The 19,419-nt window shown below is 42.2% G+C and overlaps 1 protein-coding gene across 1 annotated transcript; it reads left to right on the top strand.

Moving 5' to 3' along the window:
- Positions 1–13,269: 13,269 nt before the first annotated feature.
- On the top strand, positions 13,270–14,424 carry LOC145403177 (pro-resilin-like). Its single transcript, XM_080274994.1, has 3 exons — positions 13,270–13,281; positions 13,868–13,942; positions 14,101–14,424. The coding sequence occupies exons 1-3, from the start codon at positions 13,270–13,272 to the stop codon at positions 14,422–14,424; spliced, it is 411 nt and encodes a 136-aa protein (XP_080131120.1).
- Positions 14,425–19,419: the final 4,995 nt, after the last annotated feature.

The raw sequence follows: 19,419 nt of genomic DNA, 5'->3' as shown, positions 1-19,419 counted from the left end.
AGCATTATAACCGGTTGTTGAATGAGGAGTTTGACTGGGACAGGGAAGGTTTGGAGCCAGCAGATCCAGTGTCTGGCCCTTGGCCTTTGATTGATACTGCTACTGTGAGTGAGGCAATAGGCAGGATGAGGGTGGGGAAGGCAGCAGGTGTGTCTGGGTTGACTGCCGAAATGTTGAAGGCCTCAGGCGATATAGGGGTGAGTTTAGTCACTGACCTGATAAATAGGATTATTTATGAGTGTGTTGTCCCAGATGATTGGCTGAAGAGTGTAATTGTAAATGTGTATAAAGGGAAGGGTGATGCCCTGGAAAGAGGGAATTATAGAGGTATAAAGCTTTTAGATCAGATAATGAAGGTAATGGAGAGAGTTTTAGAAGGTATGATTAGAGAAAGAGTGAATATTGATGAGATGCAGTTTGGGTTTATGCCAGGTAGGGGGACCACTGATGCCATATTCATTGTTCGACAGCTTCAGGAAAAATATATTGGTAGGAGAAGGGATCTTTATTTTGTTTTTGTTGATTTGGAAAAGGCCTTTGACAGAGTCCCTAGAGAGGTGGTGAAGTGGGCAATGAGAAAGCTTGGCTTGGAGGAGTGGCTGGTTAGGGTGGTTATGGCCATGTATGTGGGTGCTCACACCCAGGTGAGAGTGAATGGAGATTTGAGTGATGAGTTTTCCGTGAATGTTGGTGTGCATCAGGGGTCAGTCTTGAGTCCCATGTTGTTTATCATGGTACTTGAAGCCCTTTCACGTGACTTTAGAAACGGACTCCCGTGGGAGTTGTTGTATGCTGATGATTTGGTGTTGATTGCAGAGAATGAAAGGGAGGCGGAGGAAAGGTTTAGGAAGTGGAGAGATGGTATGGGGCAAAAGGGTTTAAGGGTAAATGCAGATAAAACAAAAGTGATGATATCTAGGGTTGGTGGCGGTACTGTCAAAGACGAGGGAGAGTGGCCATGTGCAGTTTGCCACAAGGGCGTGGGAAGTAATTCCATCTTGTGCGGTGTGTGTGATAAATGGGTGCATAAGAGATGTAGTGGTATCAGAGGTAGACTGCGAGATAATGCTGATTTTATGTGTACGGCGTGCCTGGGTGAGCAGGTGGAGATCGTCAGACGTGAAAGAATTGAACTTGCTGGTGAATCTTGAGTGTGTGGAAGAGTTTTGTTATTTAGGAGACATGTTGTGTGCTGGAGGTGGGGCTGGAGCTAGCTCTGTGGCTAGGGTGAGAAGTGGTTGGAAGAAGTTCAGGGAGCTCTTGCCTCTCCTGACATTGAGGGGGCTCTCCCTACGTGCTAAGGGGTCTTTGTATGCAGCGTGTGTTAGGAGTGTAATGCTGTATGGCAATGAGACCTGGGCAGTGAAGGAGGAAGACATTCGCCGGCTCAGACGTACAGAAGTGACAATGATTGGGTGGATGTGCAGTGCGTCCCTGCGTCCAAGGCCTGGAGGGGCTGGGTTTACAATGGAAGAGTTGAGAGGTAGGGTGGGACTGGAGTGTATTGGTGTTGTGATGAGGAGAGGTAGATTGAGGTGGTTTGGACATGTGGAGAGGATGGGGGATGATAGTTGGGTGAGGAAGGTGAGAAGTGTTAATATTGGGGGTGGGGTTATGAGGGGTAGACCGAGAAAGACATGGGACGAGGTCATTAAGTGTGACCTTAGGGTTAAGGGACTGAACAGGGAGGCTGCAATGGATCGTGCAGCATGGAGAGCCGCCATTAGGTGACCAAGGCCGACACATGCAAGCATGTTGGAGCCTTTAAAAACGAAAACGAAAACGATTTCATGCTTGTTGTTGCCAGATGATTTATCCTAACCCATCGTCCAGCAGCTTCAATTTTCGCAACTCCTCCACCTCCCCCATTAGAGCAATAGGCAAGAGAGCGCCAGTTCTTCGATAAACTCCTTCACGCTTGCTCTTCACAATTTGATACTGTCTCATGAGATGACGTGTGCCAGTGATGGAAGGTCACCAATATGTTTCTTAACGCTTTCAGTCCGCGTTCGTCTTAAGTATTTCATCCTTCTCCTCTTCAGATATCTATATTCAGATTTGTAGAGACTTTTCACTCTGGAGAGGTTAGACGCAGCCTTCATTGTCCCCTTCATTACTAGAGTGTTTGCTTTACCCGCATAAAATCATCTGAGCACAATGATCAAAATCAATTTTATGTCCTCGTGTTGGAGAGGTTCAATGTATCTAGAAAACAACTCTCATCAAATATCTGAGTACATCCACTTCCTTTGATATGACGGTTAAAGACACAGTGAGACTCATAAATACAATCAGCCCACCCTGCAATATAAACCTGCCTTACTTAGCATATCTAGGCAATTTAATATACTGAGCCTCTTAGACATAAAGCTGATTTTCAAATTCATCCACTAACGAAAGACGTCTTTAATATTATATTCCTACTACAGCAAATACGGCCAGGTGGTTTCGTCCAGCACTGGAAGAAAACCTTTGTAACAAGGAGCAGTCAGAGAGTACGACATCCTTACCACCTTACAAATGGCGTGAGAGTCGAATATTTGCCTTTGTCTTGTGACCTTAACCTTCCACCACTTGTTCCAAGGAGAGAACAGTGCCATGCCTGCAAGACCCTTAAAAGTTTCATTAAGTTTAGTAAACATCAGATTAACACTGTTGACCTTGACATTTGACATTTTCTTCTCAAGTATCAGATCTCTTCAATGTTAGCTGATCTTCAGTCCATACACCAAGTTCAGCCAAAATCAAATAAACACTTTCTGAGTTATAAAGTTGTACTTTTTGCCTTGTCCTGTGACCTTGACCTTTGATGGACAGTTCTATAAAATAAATCCTTTTAACTTTGCCTTACTTGGAACTCTTCCTCAAAGATCATTGGTATAAATCGGATAAAAATGGCTTTAGGCGACCTTGCCATGTAACCTTATCCTTTGATTTATTATTCTAATATACAGCAGGGCAACTCCTTTGCTGACCCTGAAAGAGAAACAGACAGACAGACAGACAGAGAAAATATAGCTTTCATTTAGGTCTGCTGAATTCACGAGGTAGTACTTTAAGGCAGGCAAGTTATGCTAAGTCTCAACTTTCCCCTAGAACACGACCTTATATATGTTACATTCAGTTCCCCAGATATACAACTGGGTGAAAAGGGACAAGGAGGAAAACAAATGGAGTCCCCCAGTCTAACCGGTTAGAGAAACAAACTCTGACTACTTTCATTTGTGAACTGGAAACCTAACCTACTCTCCACCGCTTCCTCCGTGTACAGGACAAAATCATGTATGGATAACGAGAACAGAAAGAAAAAAGAGATCCTGACACCCGAAGCTTTCACGACAAATGAGCTTGAAATGGCTGCAGTTTTCCCAAGCGTGTGTGTGTGTAGGAAGGGAGAGGGGTGGAGCGTGGGGGGTAAATCCAGTCAGTGACCTTGACTGCATTCCATTCCCACTGGAGGCGTGGTGGGAAGTGAAGGAATGTGCAGTTGTGGCCACCAGTTCCTGTGCACCGTCTTGTAATTGTGCCAGCATAATATAGGATCCTGTCTAAATTGACCAATAATATTTAAGTTGTTTGGAAGGGCTGGAATTTCGTCTTTGCTATATTGCAGTGGCTAACACAGGAAGATTTAGCTCAACTGAGAGAAATCTTGCTATTCAGGGCCTTCGTAGACCATAAATCTCTCTCGGGTTCGCCTAGAAAACTTATTCAGGCTGATATGAGACTATTATACTCGGTCAAGAGAAATCCTAGCAAGGTGTTAATAGTTTTGAGCCCTGGACCTATAAAAGTAATACTGACCATAACTTTGCTGAGTGAAAGTCATGTCCTTTGAAAATATGAGAGCCCCTTAACAATATACATATAATCCTACAGGGCTCTCAATCTCTCTCTCTCTCTCTCTCTCTCTCTCTCTCTCTCTCTCTCTCTCTCTCTCTCTCTCTCGGGTTGAAGACAAGCTGAAAGAAAGTGAGCAAACCTCGACCGATATAACACCTTCACAATGACGATGTGGTTTAAAAATATGATTGTTGCTACTAGACGACACTGCCTGTTACAATGAATACCAGACGATTTCATGAAGCAGAGGGAGAGAGAGAGAGAGAGAGAGAGAGAGAAAGTTTAGTCCCATGCAATCCCCAGTCAATACACCTGCAGTACTTTTTCCTACCTAAGATCAGACGATTTTGCTCAGCTGATACTGCATAATAGAAAGCTGAGATTGCAAAGGAGATTAAGTGGTGGCTAAATCAATCTCCTCTTAATTCTTAAAGTCTCTCCTAAACTGAGGAAAATCGTCTTGGCAATACAAAAATTAAAATACGTATGTTTTGTTCTGGCTGAAGGATTTAAGGAAGCGTGCAAAAATCTTGGGAAAAAGTAAAACATAGTGCGTGCCCAGAAGACCAAAAGGCAACGCTTCATATTTTCTGTGAGGCAGTTCTGATTTTGTGCTGCTTATTCGCTGTGTGCATGAATATATGTTTTAGAGGCAATTGATTTTATATTAAACTGTTACTTCTGCCCCTAGAAATTAATTCCTTGAACCGGAAGATACCAAATTTATTATATTATTCAAGCACACGATGAGTTTAATCAGCCCAAGCAAGCACTTCTAAGAAAAGGAGATAATGAAGGCTCTACCTGATCTGTTTGCCGGGAGAGATAGTCTTGTTGTAACAAAATATGAATATAAATGATGTTTTCGAGATGACGTGGTTAGGGAGATAAAATCAACTGCTCGGTGTAAGACGCTGGGTGTTATGATACTGAAACTCTGAAATCCAGTATACAGAAAGAAAATAAAGGCTTCCAGGGCAGAAAGGAATAGGATAACAATGCGGAGATGTGTAACAGACGTGAAGTAATGAAGCCTGTTGATGAAAGGGTACAGTAGGGTGTGCTTAGTGGGTATGGTCATATGGAATGTACGAATGTAAATAGGGTAGAAAAAGTGTATATATAGGTGAGTTTAGAGTAGGAGGCAGCGTGGATGGCTAAGGAGGAGGCTAAATATTTTTTTTTTAATGCTAAAAGGAAGGAACCAAAGGCCAGGAGCCCGCAAACTGTTCCTTCCAGGAAGAAAACAAAATACATGAGAGAGCCAAATTCAAGATCCGATCATTTCGAGATACCTGGACACACTGTGTTTGAAAGACTGGAGATCATAGCTAGCAGGAAAAACAGACAGAGGGAGAGTGTTCCAGAGCTGACCTGTTGTATAAATGAAGGACTGGGAGTAACGGTTAACTCTTGCATTACAGAGTTAGACAGAAAAGGGATGAGAGTTTGCTGCTAGGCGGGTGCAACGTGCCAGTCGTAGAGGTGGAGGGATGGAAGCAGACGGTTCTGAGCAGCAGTGACTATTGATGTAGCGATAGAAAAGAGATAAAGAGGCAACAGTACAGCGAAGAGACAGAGGTTGAAGGGAGCCAGTAAGAGGAGAGTTGATGAGATCAAAAGCCTTTGACTCTACTCTATTGAGAAGAGCTGTATGTGGAGAGCCTCCCCACACATTAGAGTTGTACTCTATACAGGGGCGGATAAAACTGAGGAAGGAAAGGAACGGACGAGGGACGAAAGTGGATGGATAAGGTATGTAAGGAGATGCAAATGTACTAGCGAGGGACGGACGTGGATGGATGAGGAATGTAAGGAGATGCGAAGGTACTGACGAGGGACGGAAGTGGATGGATGTGGTATTTAAGGAGATGCTCATTACAGACGTTTTACCACATTCTTAACTTAGCACTCCACGAAATGGCTACAAGCCATAGGTCACGCTCAATTTTGCGTGGATCATTTGCCTGTGAGGTGTAGCCGGGACTGCGGAAAGTCTACTTGATGAGAATATGGATGAGTAGCCCAATTTTACTGGGGATTTTGTTGACAGTTCCTCTATTTATGTATCTATTTCATGTTCTGGATCCCTCTCACACAAAGTGTAAATGAGGGGTAAGATGATGATGATGATGATGATAGTAACACATACGCCGGCTGGTGTACTAGTTGTTATTCTTGCTGTCGTGCGACTCCAATTTGCCTGATTGAGCAGACCCATCAACCGCAGGCGCGCAATCACCCCTGCAGGACCGACTAATGCAGTAAATCAATGCGTCTATGCGGTTGCCAGCGTCTCGCCACAGCAAGGCGCTGGGATTAATGTGAGATTTGGTGGACGGGTGGAGGCCGCATTTGCGTTTCCAACCAGTTAACAGGCTTACCATAGCAGGCTTCATGTCACCCAGTTATTTGGTTATATGGTTTCCACCCAGTGTTGTAAATGGTTTCCTGAGTTACAGGAAACCATTTGCTTTGTTACTCATTATAGAGCCACCTGAAGCGAAAAAAAAAAAAGGAAAAAATAGTGACAGGAAGACTGGGAGAAGTAGGATGACAGGAGGAAAAATACAGAAAAAAAAATGATAGGCCTAGAAAGTAGACAGTACTACATCAAATGAGTGGATGATGGGCACCTCCACGTACCACCGACATAAGATGATAAATTAACAGAACGGAAGCGAAAGAAAAGTCACTTTAATTAAACAGATTTGTTTGCTCATCATGAGAGAAGAAGGGTTTTTGCATTTTTTAAGATTAATAACACTCACCGTCACCCCATAATACTTTCACCTGGTGTATCACCGTAGAGTAGTGGCAAGGTGTACCAGAGATACAGGAGGAGGAATAATGGAAAGAGAGAGAGAGAGAGAGCGAGAAAGAGAGAGAGAGAGGTGGGGGGTGGAGGTTTGTGAGGTGATGCATAATGATGGACGAGGCCAGCGGAGACAGAACATTTGGGAAGACCTTGTGTGTTTAGCAGAGACAAGATTTACATGGGGAAGAAAGTGAGAGGAAGGAGGGGAGAACAGACTGAGGTTTGCAGGGAGAGAGAGATGGAAAGGGGTAAGGAGAGAGAGAGACAGAGAAGGCAAGAAGAGGGAGATCTAAATCAAACTTTCTTCAAAAGCAAGCATCAAAACTACTTAACAACCCTAATGACAATAGAATATTCTGGTCAACTCTTAATTCTTTCAATAATAACTTTAACAAGTCATCTTCCATTCCTCCATTAAAACCTTCAGATGGCAACATTACAAATGACCCACGTGGGAAAGCAGATATCTTTGCCAGTACCTTTGCCAGAAACTCTACCATAGATGGTACCAGCCAGAATGTCACAATACTGGAACTTGATTCTCCTGAAATTGCCCCACTTAAAATACAGACAAGATACGTAAAATCCATCCTAGACAATTTACCTACCAACAAAGCTCCAGGCCCAGATGGAATTCCGCCAATTGTTTTGAAAAAGTGTTCCCCTGAACTTGCCTCTGTCCTAGCTAAATTATTCAGACTATGCATACGTACTTCTTTATTCCCAAATTCATGGAAAAACATCTTGAATCCAACAACTTAATTAGTGATAAACAATATGGTTTTCGCCACGAAAGATTCACCATTGACATACTCAATCTCTTAACTCATACCATCCATCAATCAACTGATTTTTTGGAGAAACTCATGCAGATAGCTCTTGATATCTCTAAAGCTTTCGACAGAGTATGGCACCGTTCCCTGCTGTCCAAACTCCCTTGCTATGGACTAATGTCTTTTGTTTCTTTGATTTCTTCATATCTTAGTGACAGGAAAATAAGAGGAAAAGTAGATGATGTATATTCCAATTTCCACTCAGTTAACGCCGGCGTGCCGCAGGGATCAGTTCTGGCGCCAACCCTATTTCTGGTTCATATTAATGATCTCTTATCTGTCACCCACAATCCCATTCACTCATATGCAGATGACTCAACGCTACATAGTTCATTCACACTCAGACATCCATTTACAAAGTCTAATATCTCTACCTCTCAACTCAGTACAGCCATCTCCATAAATCAAGATCTATCTACAGTACGATCAGTGAATGGGGACAAAACAACCTTGTCTCTTTTAATGCTAGTAAAACTAAATATATACAGTTTACTATTAGACAGATATTGCAAGATTCGCACATTACCTTCAGTGCTACTAAAATTCCCATCTCCAAAAGTATTGAAATTCTTGGCGTCTCACTTAACAGTGCCCTCAGCTGGACCTCTCATGTCAGATCACTTGCTAAAACCGCCTCAAAGAAACTTGGATTATTGTACAGAGTCTGTAACTTCTTCGCCGATGAGCAGTTAGCTATAATTTATAAGAGTCATGTGCGCTCTCAGCTTGAATATTGCTCACCCTTGTGGAATGGTTGTAGAGAGGTTGCATTAAAACAACTAGACAAAATTCAGAACAAAGCTGTTAGAATCATTAACAACCCTGCCATTACATATAAACTACCTCCCCTGCAAGTAAGAAGGAATGTTGCCTCCCTTGCATTATTTTACAGATATTTTTTTGGCAAATGCTCAAACGAAGTTGCGTCCATGGTGCCACCTCTCCATGCCTTCCCTCGTGCTACACGGGCATCTGGTTGCGCTCATGACTGGAATGTCACTCAGCCATATTGCAGAACTTCTGCTTATCAGAATTCTTTCATTCCCCGAACTGTATCTCTCTGGAACTCGCTTCCCCAGAGTTTTTTCCCTCCAAATTTCAACTCACAACTGTTCAAGTCTAACTGTTACAGATATTTTATGAACAGAGGACACCAGTAATCTGGTGTATGGATTATTATTTTTTTTTACTCATTTGTTTTCCTTCCTCCGTTCTGTTATTTATAAGAAAAAAAAAAAGGAAAAGAGAGAGAGATGGAAAGCTGGAGGGAAAGAGAGACAGGGAGAGGCAGGAAGTGTGAGATGGAGAGAGGCAGGGATAGAGAGACTGAAAGAGGCAGGAAGAAAGAGATGGAGAGAGAGAGAGAGAGAGAGAGAGAGGGAGAGAGAGAGAGAGAGAAGTGAGAGAATGACAAGGCAAGGGACAGTGATGATGTTTGGGAGAAAAACAGGGGGAAGGAAGAAAGTGACTGAGGCAGTGACGGGAGCCGGAACACAGGCATTGATAGCTACAAGGGCAGTGATATTGACAGAAGCAGTGATGAGGCCAGAGAGAGAGGCGCTGATAGGGAAAAGGACAGTGAGAGAGGCAAGGACAGGGCAAAAGCAAGAGAGCAGTCAGGCGTGGCGGGGTGAGGTGTGGCCGTGTGAAGGGCGGGGACAACTCATCTGGGGCAGCCTTGTGTGTCCCCATCAGATTCTGACGGCCACAAGATTTACAATGCCTACAACAAAATCACAGTCAGTTCTTTCTTGGCACCGTGCTGTTACCAGATGATTTAATTCGGTTTAGAGGTGCATCCCTGTAGTGAAGGGGAGAATTAAGGTTATTTCTATGTCTTCCATCTCGAAAGCGTCTCCAGGGCCAGATAGAACTGTCTGGATATAACAAAATATATATATATATATATTCTTGAAGGCGCTAATCCTTTTCTGACGAATTTCTTATTTTCTTCTCACCATCTCCAGACGTCTTTTTTTAAAACTTAATGGAAGCGTTTGAGCTGGAGGAGTTAGCACTACTTCCATTGACATCTTCTGTACTATGGATCTTTCTTAACTTTAATTGTCTGGAAAAACTTGAATAAAAACAAAAAGAGGTCACCGGATTCATACAGCCACTTCACTACGAGGGGCTGTAACTAAGCTGAATTAAATATTTGCTGCCAATAAGAGAATAATATTTAGCGACAGTATAAAGATAATCGTATTTGGAGGCAATAAGAAGAGAACAAATGTGTTGTTGCAGTAATCGGATTATTTTGCTGCATTTATTGGCTTACGTAATAGCATTCATCAAATGTAAAATACATTCCTCCCTATTTTCTCTCATTTCATGGAGAGAGAGAGAGAGAGAGAGAGAGAGAGAGAGAGAGAGATGAGGAATGACGGCAACAGAGAGACCAAAACTTTCAGGAGGTTTTTTTGCAGTGAACGGGCTAAAGTAATCGAAATTAAGTTCTGTTATGAAACGTATCCCCGCAGCTTAAGTAGTTGTGAGGCAGAAGTTACATATACATCGAAAAATATGTCCTCTGACTGAAAGGTGTCATATAAGTTTCCTGCACTAGTCTTAAAGATATAGATCACTACTGCAGTTGACTCTCCAGTGACATATTTGCAGCACTCAGCCTGAAATTTGATATATGCTTTATTCTATACACTTTTCTCCCCCCAGATTATGTTACTGTTTTTCTCTCCATTTCGCCTACATAATCAGTGAGTAGGCAACGACCTCATAATTTTCTCTTGTAAGTACTTTATTAACCATTGAAAAAAAAAATTGTCCACTTCTTTCTGGAGGAGACTTTTGCCTTTTTTTGCAGCTTATTCCAATAACTCAGTGTCAGGATAAGACAATAATACTGATCTACATTTTCCGCATAACATTTCTTTGTGACTAGCTCTGTATTCAGCTGTTTTTCTCCTGTTATGTTTCAGTATTCAAGATGAAGTGACAGCAATTTAATCCAAATTAAGGTGTACAGATCATAGTACCATAGTCCAGCCAAAGTAATCCCTTTCTTCACTCTTTCAACAGAGTAATATGTTGTAGTTAATCTTTGCTACTGCCATATTGGTTCATTAAGTTCTATCTATGACTCACGTTGTACAATGTGTAAAAATAGTCTCCATTTACCCATTCACTGCGACGATTTGTTTCATTTCATGCTAATGCCAGATAACTTTACCCAGGTCAAGGGAAACCTCTTGATGTACAGAGATAAATGTTTTTCACCAGATTTTCTTGACATTTTTACCTTATTTGTGTGCACGCGTCTCAGTGCCTCGAGGCTCCACACCACACCACACCCCACCACACCCCACCACAACTCACCATGCCACACCATACTAAGTCACGCCACACCACAGCACACCACATGATGCCACGCAGCGCCACACCATGTCACCACATCATATCACATCACACCACATCATACCATAGAACATCACAAGATAATACCACATCACACCGCGCCTCGCTTGCCTCACCCCTCTAACTCTGCAGGAGAGTGTACAGTGCAAGGATACGGCATTCAAAGTTTCGTGAGAAATTAAAAAAAAAATCTATCCTAGTGAAGGCTACTTTCCTCGGCCAAGCATATACCGTATTGTGGCCAACAGGGGATACTTATTCATTAGAAAGAGAACCTCACCAGCAAGAGTTCTTACAGATAAATGAAGTGTGGACAATATTTATCAGATTACCTTCTTCGGGTTTAGTGGTCTGAAGATTGGGCTACCGTGGTCAAGTGCATTTAAGGATGGATAGACAGCCTGATTCCAGTGATGACCTTACGTGATAGATAAGCCTCGAGTCACCTCTTGGGGATTGCGCTAATGACCATGGCGAAACTGTCACTCAGACTGGGGCACTCTAATCACTCGACTTCTAGGTTTATAAGATAGTAACGGCATTTATGGATCTGGAAAAAATGGATTAAAAGAAGGGAGGGGCTTGTGGAAAGAATACATTTGCAGGATGTAGAAGAAAGCTGCATCGAATTTAAATAATTAATGTTGGCGTGGAGTAGAAAGCTCATTGATTTTCGGGGTGAGGTGGGGATGGGGGGTTAAAGGAGAATGTGCTGGGAGGCGCAGTCGCGTGGGAAAAGTGGATTAAGTGGTGTGGTGAAAAGGGTGCAATGTGTATGAGTGAGTTTGACAAAGGGAGGAAGCATTGAGGGCAAGGGGAAGAATGAATGAAAGTGTGTGAGAAAAAGCTGAGTTGGGATGGACGAAGCTGGGAAATTGATGAGGCGTGAAAACTGATGTATGAATTATGTATGAGGAAGAGTAAATTTTTTTATTTTATTAACCTGATAGTTGGCGGAAACCTGTCTATATCACGTTCGTTATGAAGCACTTTTTCTTTGGTTTCTTTGCTCTGTTAAATGGAGGCTCTCTGTTCATTCGCTGGACAATACTGACTCAGTCTTGTGTGTGCTTCCCCGTTCCTATTTGTGAATTATGCCCTCCCAAATTACTGATGAAATACAGGATATTGTTGATGGTGTTGGATGAGGATGACTGATTGATGACTGGTTGATAAATTGATGATGATGACGATGATGATGATGATGATGATGATGATGATGATGATGGAGAATAATTTTGGAGAGGGCCGAAATCCTGAGGTATTCACAGTTCTCATACATTAGAATGACTACATATATTTCTCCTCTTACCTTGATTAGCATGTCGGAAATTATTTGCAGACAATCTTTTTTTTCCTACTGGTTGATACATAACTACCTAAAGTACTCTTTTCCTCCCAGATCATCCGTAGCAGCGATTACATTTGTTTTTTCTCTCATTTTGACCATAAGTTTTTTAATTATCATTTTATTTCAAAGTGACATTCTCACACATTTAAACTGGATCAGAGTCACTCCTGTGTATTGGCCGGAGGATTACTAAGAAAGGGAATAATATCCTGAAGTCTCTCGGCATTACACGTATATATCACAAGCACAATTCTATCTGCGATTTATTGAGAAATGAGCTACGGTCCCGGTGGTGTAGTATGTCTAAGGAGAGTGATAGATGTTGGCACATATATCACGCTCCCCTTCCACTCCACTGGCGGAATTCTTGTGTTTTGTGAGGATTACTCAGCGTCTAACTTGCGTCATTTATTTAATTGTTGCTCCCTTTGCTACATACACACCCGCACCAGGTGACTGAGCCATCCCCACTACGGATAACATACCGCTAGGTGCGTCTGTAATGGAGTGGTATTTCAGATAAAAGAATTAAAAGAAAAATACATGCCGGCAAATCAGTAAATGGCCAATAATTTACCTCGTACAGTTGCTTCCAATCGGCCGTAGAAAATCCCTTACTATTAGTCATGTTATTAAATGTGACAGTATTGACACTCATCCTCCTACTGTATATCATTCAATTGCATACAATCGTCTGAGGTTAGCTGGAGTAGAATATAAGAGTTGTCCTGACCATGGGAGGGGTAAATGGTGACAGTATTAACGATCTCAGGATTAGTAGAATAAAATTGACTGACGTTAGCTGGGAGATAATCCTAGAGTAGTCCCGACCATGAGATATATAATATAATAAAGGAATGTCACTTGCCTTGAATATTCTGCTTTACACATAAACGCAAGGCCGCTGGCAAAGGAAAGGAGGAGAAGTAGGAGCGGGCAGGAGGTATGATGAAATAGGATGTCTGGGAGAGGTCAGGTGAGGGTACAGTATATATTGAGCCACAAGCGCTACACTAGTCAGTTAAGTCTACACCTAGCTACACTCAGCAATGAACGCCAAGGTAGGGTTTGAACAACTTTTAGGCACGCAAATACTAAGTCCTAGCGACTGAACGGTGAGCAGAAGATACTGATGCATTATAATGTTCAGACATACTGTATAATAAACTGACTGCACCATCATATACTGTACATACTGAAATTATTCCAAAAAGTTTGAATACCAATATACTTTCTGAGAAAATAATATAAATAATTATTCATATTAATATGTAAAAACTACAGAGCAAAAACTATATTACTACACCGAAAGTTTCTTCAAACAGCTTTTACAGGGACGGTTTTTTATCACAAGTTTCAATAGGTAAGGAATTTCTACAAGGATCGTGGTAGTTTTATTAATTCTGTTTGCGCCATACCAATCATTAATACCCTACACTCCTGAATTAATAAAGTTTTTGTACTAAAGCTGTATAGGAAAGTTTATGTATGATTTAACTTGATTCGTAGAGCTACCATACACTGCACAACTAGAGTAAATGATAACGCGAAAAATACGAGCTAGAATTTGTCATGATAAAATCTGCCTGGAGTAAAGAATAATTTACTGTAACAAAAAATTACATTCCTTTATGCATATGAACCCAGATCCTCATCGTGCTGGGCCTGGCTGCCGTGGCTGCTGCCGACAGCGACGAGTTCCGTGGCTACAGTGTCCCTCAGGTATAACGCTTACTCTCTTCATGCCGTGTCATTGCTAAGATTGTTTAATACAACACGTGCTTACGCCTTGCTTAAGAATACTGTATTGAAAACATGTCCCACACTTCTGATGTTCCTGTACAATCAGTGAAGAGTGACTTGTATGACGTTTCTCTTAGGGTTCCTTTGAGTCCTACGAGCCCAGCGATGGCAAGTACGACTTCAACTGGGCTGTGAACCACCCTGAATCAGGCAACGACTTCGGTCACCAGGCGACCCATGACGGCGACAACACCCAGGGGTCGTACTACGTGCAGCTGCCCGACGGTCGCCGCCAGACTGTGACCTACTACGTGGACGGTGACAACGGCTATATCGCTGACGTCAAGTATGACGGCGAAGCTCGCTACCCCGACTCTTACGAGTCATCCTTCGAAACTGTCGAGGCTCCCCGTTACACTCCTCCCCAGCGCCGCTACTTCGATTCCAATGAGTCCAAGTAAACATGACGTTGAAGAAACCTGACCAATGGCCTTACATTCCCTTCACAACTTCTTGTAATATAATTTATTCTGTATATCTGGCCTTATTTATTAAAAGAACTTTTTAACAATCGATAATGGTTTGTTTTGTTCTATTATAGTTCAGCACATTATCACATTCCTACGTTTATTATCATGTTTACCACTTATTGTCTGAATGATCATCATTTGCATGATGAAATCGACAAAAGGAACTCCAGACGTTACTATCCTTGCCCATTAACAGCACTCCAATGATACGCCTCACTCTCTCAGTTTGACTCAGACCTTCATGCTGTGCTGTTCTTGGTTTACTCCCCCCTCCCCTTTCAACCATCTCTCCATCATAGGCTTTCTTAGTATTTTTTCACTTTTCGTTCAGTTGCTTCTTAGGGCTGACTTGCACTGAAGTATGTCTTTGTCCTCCTCCACACCACTTTCCTCACAAATCATTCCATTTTTCTATTATAGTAAATTTTATGGGTTGACAATTTTCCAGCCAGATTCTTATGACCTTGTTTTGTGCCTTTGCGTCTGCGTCTACGTGTGCGTGCGTGTGTGTGTGTGTGTGTGTGTGTGTGTGTGTGTGTGTGTGTGTGTGTGTGTGTGTGTGTGTGTGTGTGTGTGTGTGTGTGTGTGTGTGTGTGTGTGTGTGTGTGTGTGTGTGTGTGTGTGTGTGTGTGTGTGTGTGTGTGTGTGTGTGTGTGAACTTGGGCAAAAAGATGGTGAAAAAAACACAATATCATCAAACTAAAATTTACTTCTACATTATGACTAGACCATAAATAAATATATGCGTGCTTATTTGTGTGACATTTGAGATAAAGACTAATGATATATAAAAACAAAGCAGATTTACAGAAAGCATCGCAGTGCAAAGCTCAAAAGCTATTGTGGTGCGAGGTGTAATGCAATATTGCTTTAGAGAAGTGGTTCTTCACCTATGGGTCGCGACCCAGATTTGGGTCGCCAAGCCATTTGGAGTGGGTCGCCAAGAGACAAATATATTTCTGATATTATTAATGTTGTATACTATTACTTTTTAACATATTACCGTACTTGTCGATACTTCACACTTTACATTCTCTCTCTCTCTCTCTCTCTCTCTCTCTCTCTCTCTCTCTCTCTCTGTCCCCTACAGTAGGCGATTGCATTTGGCTTAAAAAAAGATTATTACCATGCACACAACTGGAAGTAGAGTACCTTTACTGTACATTTTATATTTCAAAACTTAACCGTTTTCATTTCGGAGTAATGACGGCCAGCTCATGGCTTACGTACGGTACCGAGGTCCAGAAGACATGGAAGAGGAATTTCTGTTCTGTCGGCCATTACACACAACCACAACCAGAGAAGATATTTTCAGTACTGTGGACTCATTCTTCAAGGAAGCAGGGCTTCAGTGGAATCAGTGTTTTATGTCTGTTGTGATTGTGCACCAGCAATGCTGAGAGTATGTCATGGCTTCATTGCTAGAGTTAAAGAAGAAAATCCATTCGTGCTGATTGTTCACTGTCTCCTTCACCGTGAGAATCTTGCTTCTCAGGGGTTGTCACCTGAGTTACAGAAAGTGATGCAGGAAGTCATCCAGGTAGTCAGTTTCATTAATCTAGGGCTGTGCCCTCCAGGATCATCAGTCGGATGTGTTTTGATTTTGGTTCAGAACATGTACACGTGTTGTACCACTCTGAGGTTAGGTGGCTGTCACGAGGAAGGGTGCTCCAACGGTTGCCTGAAATGTGGAACGAGACTGAGATATTTCTAGCAAAAAAGAATCATTCACTGGCCCTAAAGATTCTCTGATTCAAAGTAGGTGATGCAAATGGCTTATCTTGCAGATATCTTTGCTGAGATTAACGCCTTGAACATTTCAATGCAAGGTCACAATCAGACATTAGTTGGGCTGTCAGAGAAGGTAACTGCATTCAAGGGGAAACTGAAGCTGTGGAAGAGTAAAACTGAGACTGGGAAGACTGCGTCGTTCCATCTTTGAGTGAATTTCTGAAAGATGAAAAATTTTCTCTCACCCAGGTCCAAAGCATCATTGTGGAACATATCTCCAGACCAATCGAAGAGTTTTTCACTACATTCCTGAGAATGTGATGAAATATGCCTGGGTAAGAAATCCCTTCAGCATTGAAGCTGAAGACTTACCTGACGAGATTTCGAACATCAGCTACCTCCAGGAGCAGCTCATCGAGGTTCAGAATGATGAAACACTTCGTTATGATTTCAGGAAACAAAACGAATCACTGAGCTCATTCTGGATCAGAGTTTACAAAGAAAAGAAAATTCTTGGAGGTGAAGCCCTGAAAGCACTCCTTCCCTTTGCTACAACTCATCTGTGTGAGACAGAAACCGTCTACAACCATAGCATGACCTAAGATGCAGTCTGTCATCTAAATCACCCCGGTTTGAGAAGCTGATTGAAACTTTTCAGTGCCAGGGATCTCACTGATTATAGTACTTTATGTCTCAGACAACATCCAAAATAGTGACTCTCTCCTTAATGGTCAGAGTAAATAGGTGTATCATGAACATGAATGAATTATTTTGATTTTCTGATCTTCGATTTATTTTTTTCCTGCCAAAATGAGTTGATATTTTAGTTCTTAGGAAGTACATATAATAAAAATGAAATTTATTTATTATGACATCAATAAAATATTGAAATATTACTTTGGTTTTAGTCACATGATATGACACATATGTTTGTTTCAGTTCTGGTGCAGAGTAAGTTTACGAGGGTTTGGGGGAGGCGGTGGCTGAATCGGTAGAGAGGCGGCTTGCAATCCTAATGGACCCAGGATCGAATCCCTGCTGGGGCAGGGAACAGTTTAAGGATTTGAATTTCCTAAAAAAGCAGACTTTCCTGATCTACCAGATGACCCGCCGACATGTCGTAAAAGTACCCCCGCTAATACCAATACGCTAGTCCTGTATGAGACAGCCCTAGCATGTATTCAATATGGACGGTGGGTGTTAGCGCCGAAGTGGTGACATGTGGAGGTTTAGGAGAACTACTGGGCCTTGGGATAGGCAACTGCCCCCAAGAAATAGGCCCTGAGCCTTTGCCCAGAGTCGCACACAAAATATATATATATATATATATATATATATATATATATATATATATATATATATAGACCATCTTATGGATTTTGGGTCGCCAAGAAAAAAGGTTAAGAACCACTGCTTTAGAGAGTCTGCTAAAACTGAATTAGAGTGCAAATGAGTACGAATGAAATCTCTCCTTATGCTTGGTAAGAATCCTTGCTTTCCTTCCTGCAAGATTCAGCTCTCTTATGCACCCTTCCTTATTCAGTGTGGTTGGAAAAGACAGCCTTTTTCGTGAAGAGACTTGTTATTTTACTCACGTCGACCATGCATGTACTGATCATCTTGTAAACTTTTTGTTAATACTCTTTCAACCAGCGTAACTGTACTCCTTTGTGAATGAAGGGATACTATAGTGCATGCTTTTAAAAAACTGTCGGATCCACCAATGCTTTGTAATACATTAATCTAAGAACCACCTTTGCCTGTGTTGCTCTTTGTGCATAATATGCCTAGGGTAAAGACAAAGCCTATCGACTTTTAAGGTTATACGTCCTTCCACATCTCGCAGTACTCAAAGGTAATGGAAGCTGGTTCTCAGAAATACGACTACTTTCAATTTTACTACATCGCTCATAAACTGACCGTAAGATAAAGATGAAGTTAATCAGTTTTCCAGGTTTCTCTCTCGTCACCCCTCCCACGCTTGATGCACCGCAGGCAATGGATGCCGTACCTCACTAAGTCATCAGAGTACTTTGCTATGGAACCCATGCACTTACTAAATAGGCCTTTGGTGGAAGCTTAGTGGATGGATATATCTCAGTGACGGCGTGCAGGCAAAGAATACCGTCCATAACCAGTACTAGTTACTGTAGTTTTACACATCGAGATTCATGTTTCTAAACTGTCTTTACTCTCTCCACAGTCCCCTCTGCCCCAGTTCCTCTCCTCTGTGCATTTTAGCATGTGGATGCCATGTTTCGGTTACCAAGTTACATTTTTACACACACGATATCCCCACGGTTAAGATGGCCCATTATTCATTTTTTACTTGTTTTTATATATTTATGTATTAATAATGAGAGGAATGAAGTCACAGAGTGTGCAGTGAGGTTGGATGGTGAGGATATGGAGAATGTGAGTGCATTCAAGTACTTGGGTAGTGTGATGAGTAAGGATGGAACTTTGGGGGATGAAGTACGTGAAAGGGTACAGCAGGGAAGAAAGGTTGTTGGTACACTGAAAGCAGTGATGAGAAATAGGGAGGTGAGCATGGAAGTTAAGAAGTCACTGCATGATGGTATTGTGATCCCTACCCTGACGTATGGAAGCGAGGCGTGGACCTTGCAAGAGGGGAACAAGTCAAGAGTGAGAGCAGTGGAAATGAGTTACTTGAGAGGAGCATGTGGAGTGACGTGGAGGGACAGGTTGACGAATGAAGAAGTGAAGGAACGTTGTGGGGTAGATGTGGATGTGGTTGAAAAGATTAGGAGAAATACACTGAGGTGGTTTGGACATGTGGAGAGAATGGAGAATGAAAGACTGACTAAGAGGGTGTATGTAGGTGAGGTGGAGGGAGGGAGAGGGAGGGGTAGACCGAGGATGAGGTGGAGGGATGGAGTTGAGAGGTATATGAGGGAGGGGGGGGTGAGTTGGGGGGAGGGTAGTCAATTGGTGGGTGACAGAGTGACTTGGAGGCGTTTTGTCTGCGGCCACCCTTTGCGGGATTAGGGCGTCGGGCTATAGATAGATAGATAGATAGATTAATAATGATTGCTGATATTTACTATTATTATTACTGTTATTACTATTCTTATTTTTCTTCTTCTTCTTCTTCTTCTTCTTCGTCTTCGTCTTCTTCTTCTTCTTCTTCGTCTTCGTCTTCTTCTTCTTCTTCTTCTTCTTCTTCGTCGTCGT

This window comes from Coenobita brevimanus, chromosome 60 (assembly GCF_032717465.1).
Source record: "Coenobita brevimanus isolate Jiangsu-jjx chromosome 60, ASM3271746v2, whole genome shotgun sequence".
NCBI lineage: Eukaryota > Metazoa > Arthropoda > Malacostraca > Decapoda > Coenobitidae > Coenobita > Coenobita brevimanus.
This window is presented reverse-complemented; position numbering and strand designations above follow the sequence as displayed.